The 18,359-nt window shown below is 42.5% G+C and overlaps 1 protein-coding gene across 1 annotated transcript in view; it reads left to right on the top strand.

The window, feature by feature from the left end:
* Nucleotides 1–3,996: 3,996 nt before the first annotated feature.
* robo4 (roundabout, axon guidance receptor, homolog 4 (Drosophila)) overlaps nucleotides 3,997–18,359 on the top strand; it is a 45,393-nt gene continuing 31,030 nt past the window's right edge. The window contains exons 1-2 of the mRNA XM_041800578.1: nucleotides 3,997–4,272; nucleotides 10,609–10,926. Coding sequence (XP_041656512.1) covers nucleotides 4,215–4,272; nucleotides 10,609–10,926 — 376 coding nt within the window. The 5' untranslated portion in view covers nucleotides 3,997–4,214. The remainder of the gene's footprint in view (nucleotides 4,273–10,608; nucleotides 10,927–18,359) is intronic.

Genomic DNA, 18,359 nt, shown 5'->3' on the forward strand with positions numbered 1-18,359 from the left:
AAAGCTGGCCGATGCCGGGGCCATCAAGCCCAAGTTGTTGGATCAATAAAAACATCCATCACTTAGCCCCGGGCCTTTCTGAGGAGCACAAAGAGCAGCTCACTAAACAATGTGTTATTTATGTGAGCCATTGCAGGGAATGAACTACTGCTAGTCCACTTATTTGTGGGTCGCTCTCTTCACTCTGTGATGGAATTCAGAAGTAACTCAGGAAGGTGATTTTAACCCTCTCAGGGTGAGATTTTTGCTGCTTTGGAGGGTTTTTTTTTAATTTCATTTTTTATAAAGTAGAGCTTTCATGTCAAGGCCATCAGCTCCAAAACATTTCAGACCACGGTCCACAAGTAGGATTTCTAAATGAAGTCATTGACAATTTGACAACAAAAAAGCTATCAATAAGAATAAAGGGTGATAAAATAAAAGTTAGAATTACAAACACAGTTCCAAAAAAGTTGGTACACAATGATACGCACATTCTTTCCAGCTGATTCTTAACTGAATACAGCACAAAAATATGGTTTGGAGAGTTCTCGCTGATAAACTTAGTTGTTTTGGGGTTATACACACACCCTGAATTCAATGCCTGCAACAAATTCCAAAAAAGTTGGGACAGGAGCATGTCTACCACTCGGTTCATCACCTTTTTTCAACACTCTGTAAGCATCTCAGGACTGAAGGCACTCATTGTTGAAGTATCGAAAATGTAATTCTTTCCCATTCATGCTTGATGTAAATCTTAAGTTGCTCAAAAATGTTGGGTTTCATGCTTCATCATGCACCATACTTTTGCAATTGTTGACAGATCTGGACTGCATGTAGGCCAGTTTGATGACGCCATGCTGTTGTAACTTGATCAGATTGGGCCTTAGCATAGATTTACTGAATAAGCAGGGACGTCCCTGAAAAAGATGGCAATGGATGCATATATTGCTCCAAAACCTGTACGTACCTCTCAGTTTTAATGGGACCATTACAGATGTGCAAGTGATCCATACCATGTGCACTAACACACCCCCACACCATCACAGATGCTGCTTTTCAACTTTGCGTTGATAACATACAGGGTGGCCCTATTCTTCTTTAACCCATTTATTTCCAAAAGACAGATTGAAATGTGGACTTGCCAGGCCACAGCACACTTTTCACATTAGTTCAGTCCATCTCAGATGAGCTCAGGCCCAGAGAAGCGATCAGGGCTTCTGGATGTTGTTGACAGATGGCTTTCACTTTGCATGGTAGAGTCTGAACATGTACAGCTCATCTGGAAGACCGATGTTGAAGGTTCATGTTTGAGATTGCAACAGTGTATGTACTTTTTACACAGACTGAGTCTTTGGAGCAGGAGCTGATCTTATTATTTTACTCTGCTGTCCCTGAAAGCATCATTAGATATGACTGGTATGTTCACTTGTCTGTTCAGTGAAAATCACAGATAACTCATTTGGTGCAGAGTGTGTGTCAAAAAGCACCCACCTCTCCAGTGTTCCTGCAGCCCTCGTTGTAATATTCATAACAAAAGAATGATGTTTTTTTGTGCAGTAAAGTCTGAGGGGTCAAAGGTCACAGCCATTCGTTATCCATCTTCAGCCTGGCCCCATACAGGCAGAGATTTCTCCAGATTCTCTGAATCTTTTCATAACATCATGAACTGAAGATGGTGAAATCTCTACATTTTTTGCAGTTACATGTTAATCTTGCAAAGCAGATAGATACGCCCGTTTCTGTGTTTCTCACTGGCAAATCCATCTTGAAAAGCTCCCATCTGAACAGTTTGGGCCCGGTTAGAAAGTGACAGGACCAATCAGCATCGAGGGGCAGTACTTTCTGGGACGGCAAAGTCGTGATGTAAACAAGCAACAAGAGGCTGATGCAATTATGGTGGAAGAGATTAGCATGGATCCTGCTAAAGCGCCAGTTTTATCAGAACTTGACAACATTTCTTCGTGAAAAGAAGAACAAAGAACAGCAGTGAGTTGTTTTCTTTTCAGAAACGACAAAAGTCGTGTACTGACATGTCTACAGTCACCATGGTTGGCGTTATGCAGCTTTCCATGGAGTCTACTCCTCAGTAGAGGCACACCTTGGGAGCAGCTACGGTGTCACGTGTTTTATTGCTCTGATTGGCTCATAAAGATTTGGCAGACTGAACATTCATCCAATTACCTCCAGGTTTTTTTCAAAGGCTCTGCCCTTTCCCAAACACTGTCTATGGGGCGTGACAGGTTAATACAGGCAGAGATTTCTTCAGATTCTCTGAATCTTTTCATTACATCATGAACTGTAGATGGTAAAAATATCTCCATTTGTTGCTGTTGCATGTTGAGTGAGATTGTTCATGAACTGTTGGACTGTCTGCACAATAGTCTTTCACAAAGCGGAGAAGCTCTAGCACTGATTGATTAAACCTCTCAGGAGCGCTCCTATACGCAGTCATGGCACTGTCACCTGTTAACTAGTTACCTCTGGAATGTTCCAGGTGTTTTTTAGCTTTCCACAACTTTCGCAGTCTTTTCTTAGACCCCGTCACTTTCTTTTGCTGTATTTCATTTAATGTCACTTTTGCATTTATCAGCATGCTTCATCTTACAATAAGGAAAATGATAGACATAGACAAATGTTTGCCTGCAGGGCCAGTACTGCTTTGATTCAGTTTCATGACATCTTGTTGGGATGTTATGATGAAGGGCTTTTGTAAATTTCATTGTGGGAAAAGGATCCAGCACCAGCCAAATGTTTGCTTACTGTTTCATGTTTTACTGCTGTTTAAAGCTTTCATTAAAAATGCTGAAATTGTAGTGAAGTCTTGACCATTTTTATAGCATAAGTTATGTAAAAAAAAAAAAAAAGTAACCACATCATATAAACAAAAACAGGAGACGACCTTCATAATGTACTTATCTACCACGTTGCTTTCTTACAGTTAAATTGCTTGGTGGGCTCAGAGCATGAGTGAGAGATACATAATTTCCTTCTATTGTTTGGAAACATGGGAGACTGAACTTCCTGCCTCCTATTACTGTTGACTGAGTTGCTACAACAAACCATTAAAAACAAACTCAAAACAGAGATGGGGCATGAGCGTCTAGACAGCACAGATCTTCATCTAGTTCTGAATGACAGATCTTTACGCCCAGTGTGTTTTTTTTTAAAGAGTAAGATTTCAAGTTTAGCTGTTATTCTGCAATTTTACTGCTGGGGTCTACAGTGATTTATCTTACAGATAAGGGGCTCAAACTGACATCACATTCTTTACATGTAGGTACATGTTACGTGGGTTGGATTTTACTTTAAAATGCCATTAATAAAACAGTGGATGTGTGAAGAATCTGTTTACAGGCAGAGCAATTAATGCCTTAACTTTATGCCTACACTCAGCCCAAAGCCACAGGGCTCATTTTTTACTTTGTCAGTTGACGATCAAAGATGTATATTATATCCTGTTTCTAAAATTATTTTCAAAGCACAAATTGCCACGCAATTGCATTTAATTATGTTGCCACTGCTGTTTTCTATTTAGTTTAGGGGCTTATTTGATCCAGACTGGGGCATGGTAACCCTGGAGAGCAGGACTACTCTCATCTATGGCATGTTTTATTCAGCTGGCAAGACATCTAAAAGAAATGGGCCATTTGGGGAAATAATAACCGAAAGCCAAAATTGTTATAAAGTGCCGTTTAGAAGCTGAAAGAGTCGACTCTTACTGCTGAGCTGAGTAAAATGATCCAGATCACTGAAAGGAGCTGAATTTCCTATCTGTATTTTACGCAGAGCATCATGTCGATGCTTGTGTTAAGTCTGACACTGAAAACTAAAATATCACCCAGTATTGAAAGTGTTGTTTTCAAAATAAAACAAACACGCAACTAGGTTTAATTGTTTGGAACGTAAGGGTGCTTTAGCTGGTTTTATTGTGAAAGCGTTAATAACAGGAAGTATGATGTCACTACGTTACCTTGACGTTAGAGCGGTTACTTGGTTACAGAGGAGAGAGAGCGGGGAGAAGTTTGCGTTGAATTTCGTGATAGTAAAAATGGCACTGAAATAGAAAATGTTGTCTTTTATTTGACGTGTGTGAATCGAAATAGGGTTGATAGGAGTTGTACGTTCATTTCATCATGCGTCAGACTCTTGGGCTGTTAGTTATGCTGTCTTAAGGAGAATCTTTCGCTTCTTCGGGAAACTAACGTCAAATCCTGACCGTTACTCAGCCGTTAATGATGTCTGGGAGTTTTTTCTTCACCGTAGTAACACTTTTAGGATTTTTTCTGTCAGGTGAGTACATTTGAAATTCATGTTCATTCATGTACAGACTGAAACTTCTCTAAAACCTGTTAATACGACTAACAAACTATTATAAATACAGATACTCGTTCATTGGAAAACCATGCTATGTTTTTAGACACTGAAATAAATCAAACATGGCGTATTTACTGTAATCCTGCGACACTTCACAGTCTTATTACTGATGACACCAACACTGTTTTAGGTCTTCGAATAAAAGTCTTAGTGGATTTACCCAGTATATTTGGTTAGTCCTCTCATGTAAAATCTGTCAGACAGCCATACTACACATTGCCCAGACAGTGGAGTTGACCCTAAACATTATACTGTTGTATTTATAATACATAAATAATAATAATAACATATATAATTCATAAATCAAAAAACTTCAAGATTCAACACCAGAAATTCCACATTTGAGCCCCATGAGTTTAGATGAAGAGCAGAATTCCCACCATAACTATGTCTCTTTAAGTCTAGTTTAATAAAATCACTAGGCCTAATTTAATGCACATGATTGGGTTTTTGCTGAGATCCATAATGTCATATTTCCAAACTCATTTTATCTGATAAAGACACTGCAGGCTGCACACCTTTTTATTGTGAAGAACACCACTTTTCTCTCAACTGGAATTTACCCATTAGACCATTGGTTCTCAACAGGTGGGTCAGGACCAAAAAGTGGGTCGCGGAACAGTTTTCGGTGGGTCACTCTAGGTGTCTGTAAAATGGTGGCAAAAGTCCTGAGGTTCTTAAGTGACATGCATCTATAGCTTTTCTTTTAGCTAGTTTTACTGTGAAATTGGGTAAGTTTAAATGCTTGATCAATTTCAACTAATTTATCTCCTCTTCTTGCAAAAAATGGCTGCTTTTCCCATGATAATGAAGTCATTTCACAAGTTCTCTGGAAAATTAGCAAAAATTGACACATAAAGATGGGGAAAGAGGGTATAGAATTGGTCAGTTTTGTCTCTTTTCTTTTTTATATCAGGTGTTTTGGTCCAATCATGCTCTAAACGGCAACATATTCAATAACTAATGCGACCTGTCGTAAGACAGACTGGAGGGTCCTGAGGCCTGACCAGTTGAGAACCACTGCATTTCTTTTAGAAACAGTATTGATACAAGGCCAACATTATTTGACACCACAGAAAAAGAGAGATGTGTTGTGTTTATAGCTACAGACATTCAGTTATGAAAGACAAGAATTTCTATAGACGACAAAATGTTTTTTTTTTTTTTCAAGAAATCTTTTTTGGCTTGTAATGCTTTTATTTAGAGCAGAGGACAGTGGATAGAGTCAGAAACAGGGATGTGAGACTTTGAGATAGATATGCAGAAAGGACTGCAGGCCAGACTTGTGACAACCTAACCTTTTATACAGTTTAAGTTTAGGAATGCACAGTAATATCTGCATGATGTCAGTACGGGCACAAATGAGCTTTAAAAGTTTCTATATCAGAAGATGTGAACATTTCTATCTGTATTTACTACCCATATATCGGCTGTAAGTACAGTACTTATGTACAAGTTTGTTGAGTTTCAGGGAGGAGCAACTCGTGCTGCATGATTAGGTAATAATGTTCAAATTTTATTAAAGTGGACAGTATTACAATTTGTGGTTGCAATTATGATATAATCCATAAATAGTATCATATGTTTAGTTTATGAAGTAAAATGCAGAGAACAATGATTGGTTTGTAGTCTGTTCTCAAAACATACAAATGTTAAGCTTAAGTCAATTATGTAAATACAAAACTTAAAGTTTTACCAGTACTGCTTTCAATAAAAATACTTTCCAAAAAATGATAGTTTTTCCTTTTCTGAGAAAAGTGCAATCGTGACATTGTAAACTTGAAGGCCTTTAGTACCACTTAATACAACAATAACCACAGCCTTTTCAGTGATTATGCTCTTGCACAGCCTGACATCATGACTTTGATTAGAGTAATCGATTAAGATTGCTGCACCAGGAACAACAGACCCACATCTGCAGAAGTCTATTTCTTTGTCCGTCCTCATTCCTTAAATTTAAAGTGTTTTTAAGGACTGAAATTTGTTTCTTTTTTCACCCTTTAGCTTTAAAGTGTGTTTTATGGACTGAAGTTGTAGGTCTGAATTACATTATTGTATCAGTGTTGGTATGGGCTAAAAGGAATTCAGAAATGTCAACATAGTGTATATAGCCGAATATCCCATATTGTGCATCACCCCTGAATTTAATTCTTGCACCCTTTGCAGGGTGATTCCGTGAGACGGTCCTGACACAGCAAGGCCTTAAACTAGCTGTAGCTCAGGCCTAAAACTGTAGTCCTTAAAACACACTTTCGATTTAAATTAGGATGAAAAAAACCCTTCAGATAAGAACTGTTGGTTCTGACTGAAACACCAAAAAGGTAACCCTTCAATTAATTAAGGAAAGCCTTATTTTGGATTTGTATGTTTTGCCAATTTGTGCGGTCTATCAATCTTTCATATGTGCAAATACAGGTATCTAACTTTCCTTGTACATTCTTATAGAAAGGTGTGATTGTTGTTTTACTGCTGTGAGGATTCTCAGATGGATTGATCAGATAAAAGAAAACAAAAGAACCAGTCATGGCATAAGCTCTTAGTTTTCCAAGCCCATGGACACTTGAGCATCGTGTGGGTCTCAGCTCACCTGGGTTTACTGGCTGTCCTTTTGAAGTTTGCCTCGGTTTTTCTAAATTGTTTAAAGCTATTTCAGTAACAATGAAGCATCTTAATCTTGTTCTGGAGAATGAGAATTCAGCCCTACACATATTTTGACCATGATACTCTGTTGTTTTGTCTGCTTCCTCTGTTTAATCTCTTTTCAGTGACAATGATGTGTAACAGGCTATTGTGGGCTGAAATTCTAAAGTATTTCCGGCTTTAGAGAATGACTAAACAGCTCTAGAACTGTTTGTTGATATCCCTGCTCATTTCAGGGGCTGAACGTTTTAGCCAGGTTAAGAATATACTCAGATGAGGATTCCAGCTGATGATAATCTCTTAGATGATGAAATGGTGCCAGGTTCCTTTTTGCTCACTAAGCATACAACCTTTTATAGCTTTTCTTCATGTTTTTGTGTGTAGAGACAGGAAGCTGAATCTGTGAAGGTTCAAACTCTTATCACATGCCCCTTTGACCTGTTATGGCCCTTTTCAGAGGTATGATTGCAATTTTACTTTAAGAACTATCTTGTTATTGCAAACCAATCAAAAAAAAACTTCAATGTCTTTTGTTCTTCTGCGGATGTGCTGTTGATGGGAGAGCTCCAGTCAGCCTTTGTTACAGCTGATGATTCTGAGACCCTCGAGCTTCCTCTGCTGTCAGGAAGCTCAGTCCAACCGTTTCCTTCAGTGTGGTCATCCACCTCCACGGGAAGTTCAAACAATGGCATTCCTCTGCTGCTGGATGCAAATACACATTGTTTGTTGGTAGCAAGGCTGTTTGCAGTGGGTGTTGTGTTGCTGTTTCAGTGAACTCAATATTGAGCAGGTCTCAGTGTGAGGAGTTGATGTTTGGGTGTGGCTCTACTTTAGAGAAACACTTAAACTTAAAGAGTACCATCCACAGAAGAATGATCCCTCACTCATACAGTTTATAACCTCTCTTAAGTAAAATAGAAGACATGAGTGCTGTGTTGATAAGGGGCCAGTTCTGATAAATAGGCCTATCAGATAGGCTGGCTGGGGCTTGACAGATAGTGGACATCCAAAAGGATATGTTACTTACTGAATGCCAGTGGTAAATAAATACTCTTGCTCTCAAATATCCAATGATAATCTGTGCTGTGCATATTCTGCCATGGTTACTCAAGCCATAGGTTGCACCAGCTGTGCAATAGTTTAAATGTAGCCTAGTTTATTCTCTACTTTAACCATGTTTTTATCAGGGGGTCCGGTTTGATTCAGTACAGTTTGGTATGGTTCGGTACGCTAAACCCAAAAATAGTTTGCGTTCCCACAGACACCTGTGCCCTCATTTGGCGGGCGGGCTGTAAAGGTGATGAATATGAAGTCATATGTAGCGCGAGTCAGCTGGTCCAGCCACAGAGTTGGCTATAGAAAGGATGAGTGACAGAAATTACTACGGAATAGCATTAAACAGCTTTATTTCAGCTGAAAATGCTTTAAAAAAACCCTGAATATTAATTATGATAACCACTGTCAGTACAGATCCACAGCTGATGGAATACATGCACAGAAACGCTTTAAGTCATAACTGTATGTTAATATGTAAATAAAGGCTATCTAGTCTATAACAGTTTATAAAATATCAAAGTTTAGAGCTGTATTGTGAGAATTTACCACATTAAAAAAGAGTAAAGTTCAGCTGGTGTTAAAATCAAACTAGATTAAGTCAGAAATCCTGGGTTTTCTGAGCTGCAGCCTTAAGTTTTACAAACACGTCCAACAAGCACAGAGTGATGTTTTCACAGGTTACCTAAAGTAGATAGTTACAGTGCAGAGAATCAACTGTTCTAAGCCTTCATATTCACAAAACTTCAGCATTAATTTAGTTTCACATCCATCGTGGATAGACCAGGCTGATGTGAGCCTTCAGGCTCTGCTTTGTGTTCTTAAAATCAGGTCCAGATAAACATTAGGAAACTTGATTGTGGTCAGATATCAATATCCACAGTGAAAGTGAAAAAAATATCCAAGTGAAAACATCATATCTGCGATCATACTTAAGTAAATTTGGAAGCTCTACCAGCTAAGATCAACCTTACGTCTCTATGGTGCAACCAAACAGTTATGTAACTTAAGTTACAATCTTAGTAGTTTCAAGGAAGGATTTAGTGTGGACTTTACACCATAACATAGCTGGTGCAGCTATGTTACTACCTTTGTACAGTGGGAGGAAACAAGCGAAGCTAATATAGCCATCAATCTTTGCAAGTCTTTCGAGTTTCTTTGTGAACACCCTTACGCCGGGGGTACGCTGTGTGATTTTCCTCTGATTCAGTCACGAATTGTGAGTCAGATCAGGCATTGTTTATTGTGCTGTGTACAGGGGGTTACGACAGCCGACCACAGCCCGACTAGGACCTGACGACCTGCTCCCTGCTGGTCAGAAGGATTTCTGGCATAGTTGTTATTTTGGTTGTACGACTCCAGACACTTTACAGTGAGAGCCGAAACGCAAGCAGGATAAACAACTTTGGGGGATTGTTTTCCTTTGTAAACGTCAGAGAATGTACTAAATTACTATGACAATGGCTAGAATGACTTTCTGATACACCCCTGCTTTGATAAAGGATATAAACGAGCAGCAGGAAATATTCCTACCCCTGGACCTGCAGCTGACACGGAGGTGATGATGTTTGTGTGTGGGAGAGATAGAGAGAAAGCGGGCGAGACGGGGGGGGAGAGAGAGAGAATATGAATGGAAACACTTCACCCTCACCCGGTGTGTGAGACTTTTTACAATGGAAACTGCGGGTTTCTGTCACCGTACGTCCCAACTTCACTCGTACAGTGCGAGCCCACAACTCGTGTCCAATGGTCGTGCGTCGTAAGCGATTCAGTCGCACGGTATGAGATGACGTTCTGCCATGACTGTCGTATGGTCAGCTTGTAATCGCACAGTGTGTACCTGGCTTTAGGGTGACCCAGCTCACCTGACAGAATTGGTGACATTTGTATCGAGTAGCTCTGTTAAGTTACTGCATTACTTCTATGATTTCAAAATGCACTTTGGATAAAAATTTTCCATTGGAAGCGTAATGCCAACTCTGGTACTTCCATCGTGACCTGCACTAGCAATGTCATAGTAGTCATGTGTCAGCAAGAGGTCAATGGAGTTAGTAATGTCACTGACAACACCTATTTTGAATCACCCTAAGGACTTTTCATTCTGTAGAAATGACAATGTTTTACTCACATATTTGTTTTCAAGCACCACAACAATCTCTAATATGCACAAATAAAATATATCACACTAACTTCAGCTCACTGAGGAGAAACACACTCCTACTTAAAGGCAGCTACTCATCTTCAGCTATAGATACAGATCACTCCCATCCAGGGCTAAGTGTACCAAATGAAGCTGTGGAGCTATTTCTGAAATCATTAATTCTTGTGTGCTTGACTCTGTTCATTATCTGGAGACATTTGTGGTACAACTACTGTTACTGGTGGCATTTCAAATGATTTTAAGCTGCATCTGTGTACTCTTTATTCATATCTGTCTGTAATGTGTCCTGTTTGCAGTGATGGATTTGCACAGACAGTTACCTAATGATAAAAAAGTCATAATTGTGTAATTATGCACAAATGTTGTTCACTTTTTTCATCTCTCTGTCTCCTCTTCAGGCTCCAGAATTTGTGCAGAGGAGGCACCTCCCCGTATCGTCCACCATCCGTCTGATGTGGTGGTGAAAGTGGGGAACCCTGCCAAGCTGTCCTGCCGAGCAGAGGGCGGCCCGTCACTGACCATCGAGTGGCTGAAAAATGGACAGCCTATTGAGAAACTGACAGAAGGACATATGCAGACCATCATTCTGTCAGAGGGGAGTCTTTTCTTTCTGAGTGTAGGAAGAGGAAAGTGGGGTCAGGAAGGCATCTACACGTGTGTGGCCAGGAATAGTGCAGGCACAGCCACCAGCCGTAATGCAACGCTGTATATTGCAGGTAAGACTAGGGGCTATAACGGAATAATTAATACTCTGAATAATAAATTCTCTACATTTTTTAATGTAGAGAATTTTACTGAACAAAGAGACTTACAACAGCTGGGAGCCCAGACAATCTTTTCTGTTTTTTTGGTACCAAAACAGGCATCGATATTGTTCAATTTTGGCTAAAATCTTATCAAACATTAAATTCTAGTATCATACAAAGGAGACTTTGACAAAAGCAGCTCAGATAACCTATAAGACTGATGATTCTTTGTCACATAATTATCTGAGCATATATAAACCAGGAGTCCTCAAAGTGAGGATTCCCCACACTCAAGATCTAACAGAATATTTCCTGATAAAATGTGACTTCAGAAAAAACAAACATGGAGGACAATCAGAATTCCTGTCTGGATGTCCTTTCACAATAGGCTGTCTTAGAATGGGTTACAGTTGTAGCAAAATTCAAGGAAAAGACTTTGGGTAAAATTCTGACTGTATTTCGGTAGAGTTGTGTTAACATTTGTGAGTTGTTAAAAGTGCTTAACATCAGGTTGCTGACTCTACTCAGTCTGCTCCTTGTTAGTTTTTTTGGGTATGTGGGAGGCAGTCAGATCTTGAATAGTATCAAACCTGTTTGATATTTATAAGTCAAGGTAGGGGGGGCTCCAAGGTGATTGGGAGTAGTAAAATAATTGTGTGGACACCACATACTTAAGCATTATTTGAACAAATGATAATTTACGACAGGCTTGACTCAGAGGACACGACCTTCTGATTGTCAAAGGGGGTAAGTCTGGCTTTAAGTCTGATAACTCTCATTTTTCTGTTGGGACAGTTAATATTTACTTCTTACAAAGCTGAAAATGTCATTTTAATATTAAAATGCTTTATTATTTAGCTAGTGAGCATATAAAGGTTTCCAACCAGTATACAGTTACTGAGCACCAAAAGCATTTTACTTTGAAACATGTACATTAAATTTACTCTCTTTTAACTTAGCTTAAAACTTAACTTACCACACTGTAAAACAAAAAAGTTGAAGGTTGTTTGATTTTGTTAATTTAAGAATCCAAAATAGCTATTTCAGCACTGTTTTTTTTTTTGTTTCGTTAGTTTTAAGTTAACAGTACCCAGTCAAGTATTTTTGGTCATTGTACTAGACAATCATCCCTTAATCTGCAGAGATTTCTTAGAAGGCCTTTGGGGATTTTGACACCATGAGTGAAATTACTGACCCAGTCAGAGAAGTCCCACCTGTGGGGGAGTAAACACAACACACAATGAATGGTATTCTGATAATGGCGGTCGAGGACTTCCTGGTCCAGTGTTCACCTTTCAGTTATTGTCACGTGTAGTCACTAAAGTTGGCTTACCTTGAGTAGCACAAATGTTCAAGATTAAAGTGTGTGATGGAAATAAGGACAAGTTGCAGTGGAAGAAGAACTTGTAGCTTTATGAAAAGTACTTAAGTTTTTTTTTTGTTTGATTTAGCAGAGTCTTTAAGTGTAGGAACGTTTTCACAGTCTAGGTTCACTTAAAAAAGAGCAATCAAACTAAGATAAATTTACAAGAAAAGTATTTCCCCTACTTAAAACATTGACGTTATCAATTTTAACACAAATTTGGGGTATTTAAAACTTGCTTGGCTTTACAGCGTTTACTACACGTAGGCTACACATAAGCCTTGGGGGACGGGATGTAGAGATGAAAACATGGCCTCCGCACATGCCAGATGCTGATAAAGATGTTTGTTGTAACAGACAGAGGGGGGCACAGGGGTCCATTGTCAATGTTTGCTGGATGGTGGGGGTCAAACAGTGGCGCTAATTAACCTCAGACCCTCACTGTTTACTTATTGGGGCCTCAGTAAGGCGACATGCAGCAGCTGCTTGTCTTGGATGAAGCTGAAAGACTGTGTTTTAAAAAGTTAGTGCTGCATCAGCTCTGTCCAATCATAGATTGATTAAAGCTGTCCCCAGCCTGGGGGGGGGGCCCCTTTGGGGGGGTCACCAAAAGTCTTGGGGGGGGCATGAGACTAGGAGGTTGTTAATTTGAATTATGCACATGTAAACTATGTAAACTAAACTTTTTAAACAGTTGATACAAAGGTATTTTGCTTAAAAAACATGTAGATCTTTTTTCTCAAGTTTTTATCACTGAAATCAGTGTTCCAACTATCTATCTATCTATCTATCTATCTATCTATCTATCTATCTATCATTATTTATTTATGTATGTATGAATGACAGGGTTGGAATTGAACTTTTTTTTTTTTTTTGCCTTCCTGCCACATTACGAGTAACTTTAGAACTTTAGAACTGTATCAGACCAATAGTAAATGTAAAGTTTACCTGTGCTGTCAAAAAGGCCTCCCCACATGTAAATGAGTCTGACATCTGAAAGATGTAACAAATAAATAACCAAAAATTATTTAGGAAACTGTTTATTGTAACATATAACATGTTTATAATAGGTAAGATTATGTTGTCAGGGGCTTCATGCCCCTGGTAGGGTCTCCCAAGGCAAACAGGTCCTGGGTGAGGGACCAGACAAAGTGCAGCTCATAGACCGTATATGGCAGAACAGCAGGAAGGACTCAGATCTCCCTTGCCCGGACATGGGTCACCGGGGCCCCCGCCTGGAGCCAAGCCTGGGAGTGGGGCTCGATGGCGAGCGCCTGGTGGCTGGGCCTGCACCCATGGGGCCCAGCCGGGCACAGCCCAAAGAGGCAACGTGGGTCCCCCCTCCCATGGACTCACCACCGGTAGGAGAGGCCATAGAGGTCGGGTGTGGTGTGAGCTGGGTGGCGGCCGAAGGCGGGGACCTTGGCAGTCCAATCCTCGGCTTCAGAGGGTGGCTCTGGGGACATGGAATGTCACCTCTCTGGTGGGGTAGGAGCCTGAGCTTGTGCGTGAGGTTGAGTGGTACCGGCTAAATATAGTTGGTCTCACCTCGACACACAGCTTGGCCTCTGGAACCAGTCCTCTTTAGAGGGGTTGGACTCTTTTCCACTCTGGAGTTGCACCTGGTTAGAGGTGCCGAGCAGGTGTTGGCATACTGATTGCCCCCGGGCTGGCAGCCTGTACATTGAGGTTTACCCCGGTGGACAAGTGGGTAGTGAGAGGGTGGGGGGACGGGTCCTGACTGTTGTTTGTGTGTATGCACCGAACAGCAGCTCAGAGTACCCACCCTTTTTGGAGTCGATGGAGGGGGTGCTGGAGAGTGCTCCTTCTGGGGACTCCATCGTCCTGCTGGGAGACCTCAATGCTCATGTGGGCAATGACAGTGAGACCTGGAAGGGGGTGATTGGGAGGAACGCCCCCCCTGATCTGAACCCAAGTGGTGTTCTGTTGCTGGACTTCTGTGCTCATCATGGGATGTCTATAACGAACACCATGTTCAGTCATAAGGATGTCCATATGTGCACTTGGCACCAGGACACCCTACGTCGCAGTTTGATAATCGACTTTGTAGTCGTATCATCGGACTTGCGGCCACATGTCCTGAACACTCGGGTAAAGAGTGGGGCGGAGCTGTCAACTGATCACCACCTGGTTGTGAGTTGGCTCCGCTGGTGGGGGAGGAAGCTGGTCAGACCTGGCAGGCCCAAACGTATGGTGAGGGTCTGCTGGGAACATCTGGCAGAGTCCCCTGTCAGAAGGCGCTTCAACTCTCACCTCCGACAGAGCTTCAACCATGTTCCGGGGGAGGTGGGGGACATTGAGTCTGAGCGGGCTGTGTTCCATGCATCTATTGTCGAAGCGGCTGATAGGAGCTGCGGCCGTAAGGTGGTCGGTGCCTGTCGTGGCGGCAACCCCCGAACCCACTGGTGGACACCGGCGGTAAGGGACGCCGTCAAACTGAAGAAGGAGTCTTATCAGGCCTTTTTGGCCTGTGGGACTCCGGAGGTAGCTGACAGGTACTGGCAGGCCAAGCAGTTTGCAGCTTCAGAGGTTGCAAAGGCAAAAACTCGTACGTGGGAGGAGTTCTGAAAGGCCATGGAGAATGACTTCTGTACAGCGTCAAGAAGATTCTGGACCACCATCCGGCATCTCAGTAGGGGGAAGCAGTGCGTTGTCAACACCTTGTATGGTGGAGATGGCGCGCTATTGACCTTGACTCGGGACGTTGTGGGTCGGTGGAAGGAATACTTCGAAGACCTCCTAAATCCCATCGACACGCCTTCCGATGAGGAAGCAGAGTCTGGGGACGCAGATGTGGGCTCTTCTATCTTTGAGGCTGAGGTTGTCGAGGTGGTCAAAAAGCTCCTTGGTTGCAGGGCCCCGGGGTGGATGAGATCCGCCCTGAGTTCCTCAAGACTCTGGATGTTGTACGGCTGTCTTGGCTGACACACCTTTGCGACATTGCGTGGACATCAGGGACAGTGCCCCTGGACTGGCAGACTGGGATGGTGGTTCCCCTCTTTAAGAAGGGGGACCGGAGGGTGCGTTCCAATTATAGAGGGATCACACTCCTCAGCCTCCCCGGTAAGGTCTATTTGGGGGTCCTAGAGAGGAGGGTCTGTCGGATAGTTGATCCTCAGATTCAGGAGGAGCAATGTGGTTTTCGTCGTGGCCGTGGAACAGTGGACCAACTCTACACTCTTGGTAGGGTCCTAGAGGGTGCATGGGAGTTGCCCAATCAGTCTACTTGTGTTTTGTGGATCGGGAGAAGGCATTCGACCATGTCCCACGAGGAATCCTGTGGAGGGTGCTCTGGGAGTATGGGGTGCCAGACCTCCTGATAAGGGCAGTTTGGTCCCTGTATGACCGGTACCAGAGCTTGGTCCACATTGCTGGAAGTAAGTTGGACTCGTTCCTGGTGTGTGTTGGACTCCACCAGGGCTGCTCTTTGTCACCGGTTCTGGACAGAATTTCTAGGCGCAGTCAGGGCGTTGAGGGCGTCCAGTTTGGTGGCCTCAGGATTAGGTCTCTGCTTTTTGCAGATGATGTGGTCCTGTTGGCTTCATCAGACCAGGACCTTCAGCTCTCTCTGGAACGGTTTGCAACCGAGTGTGAAGCTGGGATGAGAATCAGCAACTCCAAATCTGAGACCATGGTCCTCAGTCGGAAAAGGGTGGAATGCCTTCTCCAGGTTGGGAATGAGATCCTGCCCCAAGTGGAGGAGTTCAAGTATCTCGGGGTCTTTTTCACGAGTGAGGGAAGAATGGAGCGGGAGATTGATAGGCGGATCGGTGCGGCGTCAGCAGTGATGCAGTCTCTGCATCGATCTGTCATGGTGAAGAAAGAGCTGAGTCGAAAGGCGAAGCTCTTGATTTACTGGTCGATCTACGTTCCCACCCTCACTTGTGGTCATGAGCGGTGGGTAGTGACCGAAAGAACAAGATCGCGGATACAGGCAGTTGAAATGAGTTTCCTCCGCAGGGTGTCTGGGCTCTCCCTTAGAGATAGGGTGAGAATGCTGAGGCTACCCTCTGACACAACGTAACCTAGAAACTTGACTGTGGGGGAATAAAAGAGGCATTTCTCTGCCTTTACAAAGAGTCGGTTCTCAAGCAACCTCTGAAGAACCATTTTCATGTGGATCACATGCTCTTGATATGACTTTGAAAAAAATCAAGATGTCATCCAAATACACATACAAAAAGATTTCTAGCATGTCTCTGAGGACATCATTCACGAATGCCTGGAAGACACCCGGTGCATTTGACAGTCCAAAAGGCATGACCAAATATTCAAAATGCCCCTGTGGAGTGTTGAATGCAGTTTTCCATTCATCTCCTGCTCGTACGCGTACCAAATTGTACGCATTTTGCAGATCTAGCTGAGTGAAGTAGAATGCGCCCTGCAGCTCCTCGAATGAAGTGGACATGAGAGGGAGTGGGTAACAATTTTTTACAGTGATCTTGTTAAGACCCCTGTAATCAATGCAGGGCCTTAGCCCCCCATCTTTCTTCCTGACAAAGAAAAAATTAGCCCCAGCTGGTGATGTAGAGGGGCGAATAAATCCTGCTGCTAAGGCCTCATCAATATAGTTGTTCATAGCTACTGTTTCTGGTCTTGATAATGAATACAAACGTCCTCTAGGGGATGTAGTGCCAGGGAGGAGATCGATGGCACAATCATAGGGCCTGTGGGGTGGCAGGACCGAGGCCTTCTGTTTACTGAACACCTCACTTAGTTCTGTATATTCTTCAGGGACCCCTTCAGGAAGGTAAGAAGACACCGCTCCAGAACAAGAAGGAGTGACAGCCTTGGTAGCCTCAACAGTCAACTGATCACATGGTTTAGATAAACTGTGGCTTCCCGCAGGCAAAGAACCAAAAGGAGTTTTGACTGTCAAAGTGGGAGACTCAGAGGCAGAAGTGCATGTGACAACTGGGGTCTCTAGTCCCAAAGGACTGAGTTGCAGAGCATTTGATTCAACTAAGTGAGCTTCACATTCTGGGCTCCAACTCAGTACTTCCCCAGATTTCCAACTGATGTGTGGGTTATGTTCCTTAAGCCATGGATGACCCAGAATAAGTGGTAATTTGGGGGTGTCAATAAGAAAAAAACTGCATCCTTTCTATGTGTTTGCCTATACGAACAAAAATCTGGCCCGTGATCATTTCAACCCTCCCAGTACCCAAAGCTTGCCCATCTACAGCAGTAATGGCGAGTGAATAGGGAAGAGTAGACATGGGCAGTTTAAGATTGAGGGCCAGGGTTTGGTCCATAAAACTAACAGCTGCCCCCGAATCTACAAAAGCTGAGAGGTTACATTTACTACAGTTACCCCAGGATAATTCAAGGGACAAGAAGGTGTGGTTGTTGGCTACCTGGGGGAATTTATTCAGACTCATCAGGACCTCCCCACATTCTGATGAGTCACTTCGTTTCCCTGAGAATATTTGCTCTGCAATAAGGGGCACTTTCGAATGTAGTGACCAGCCTTTCCACAGTAAAGACAGGCCCTACTGCTTATACGCCTCTCTCTTTCTGCCTTTGTGAGACATGTGTGCCCAATTTGCATGGGTTCATCAATGTCAGAAGACTCCCAGGATAGATCTGGCTTTTCAGGAGGAATGTTAGACCTGTCCTTTAACCTTGGACTAGTGTTAGCCTGTCTTCTCTCTCCGTTACGCTCACAGATTCGATTATCGATCCGTATTGCTAAAGGGATTAATTCTTCAAGTGAATCAGGAATATCACGGGAAGCTAGCTCATCTTTTACTTTCTCTGACAAGGCACTGATAAAAGTAGTTGTTAGTGCTTCCCTGCTCCATCCTGATTATGTAGCTAATGTGCAAAAGATTATAGAAAATTCAGCTACACTAGTAGACCCCTGGTGTAAATTAATAAGGCGTTTTGCTGCTTCCTGACCACTAACATCATGGTCAAACACCCTCCTCATTTCAGCCATGAAGAGGGCAGAATCAGAACACACAGGTGTCTGCCTCTCCCACAAGGCTGTAGCCCATGAAAGGGCTTTATCTGAGAG

This window comes from Cheilinus undulatus, linkage group 12 (assembly GCF_018320785.1).
Source record: "Cheilinus undulatus linkage group 12, ASM1832078v1, whole genome shotgun sequence".
Classification (NCBI taxonomy): Eukaryota; Metazoa; Chordata; class Actinopteri; order Labriformes; family Labridae; genus Cheilinus; species Cheilinus undulatus.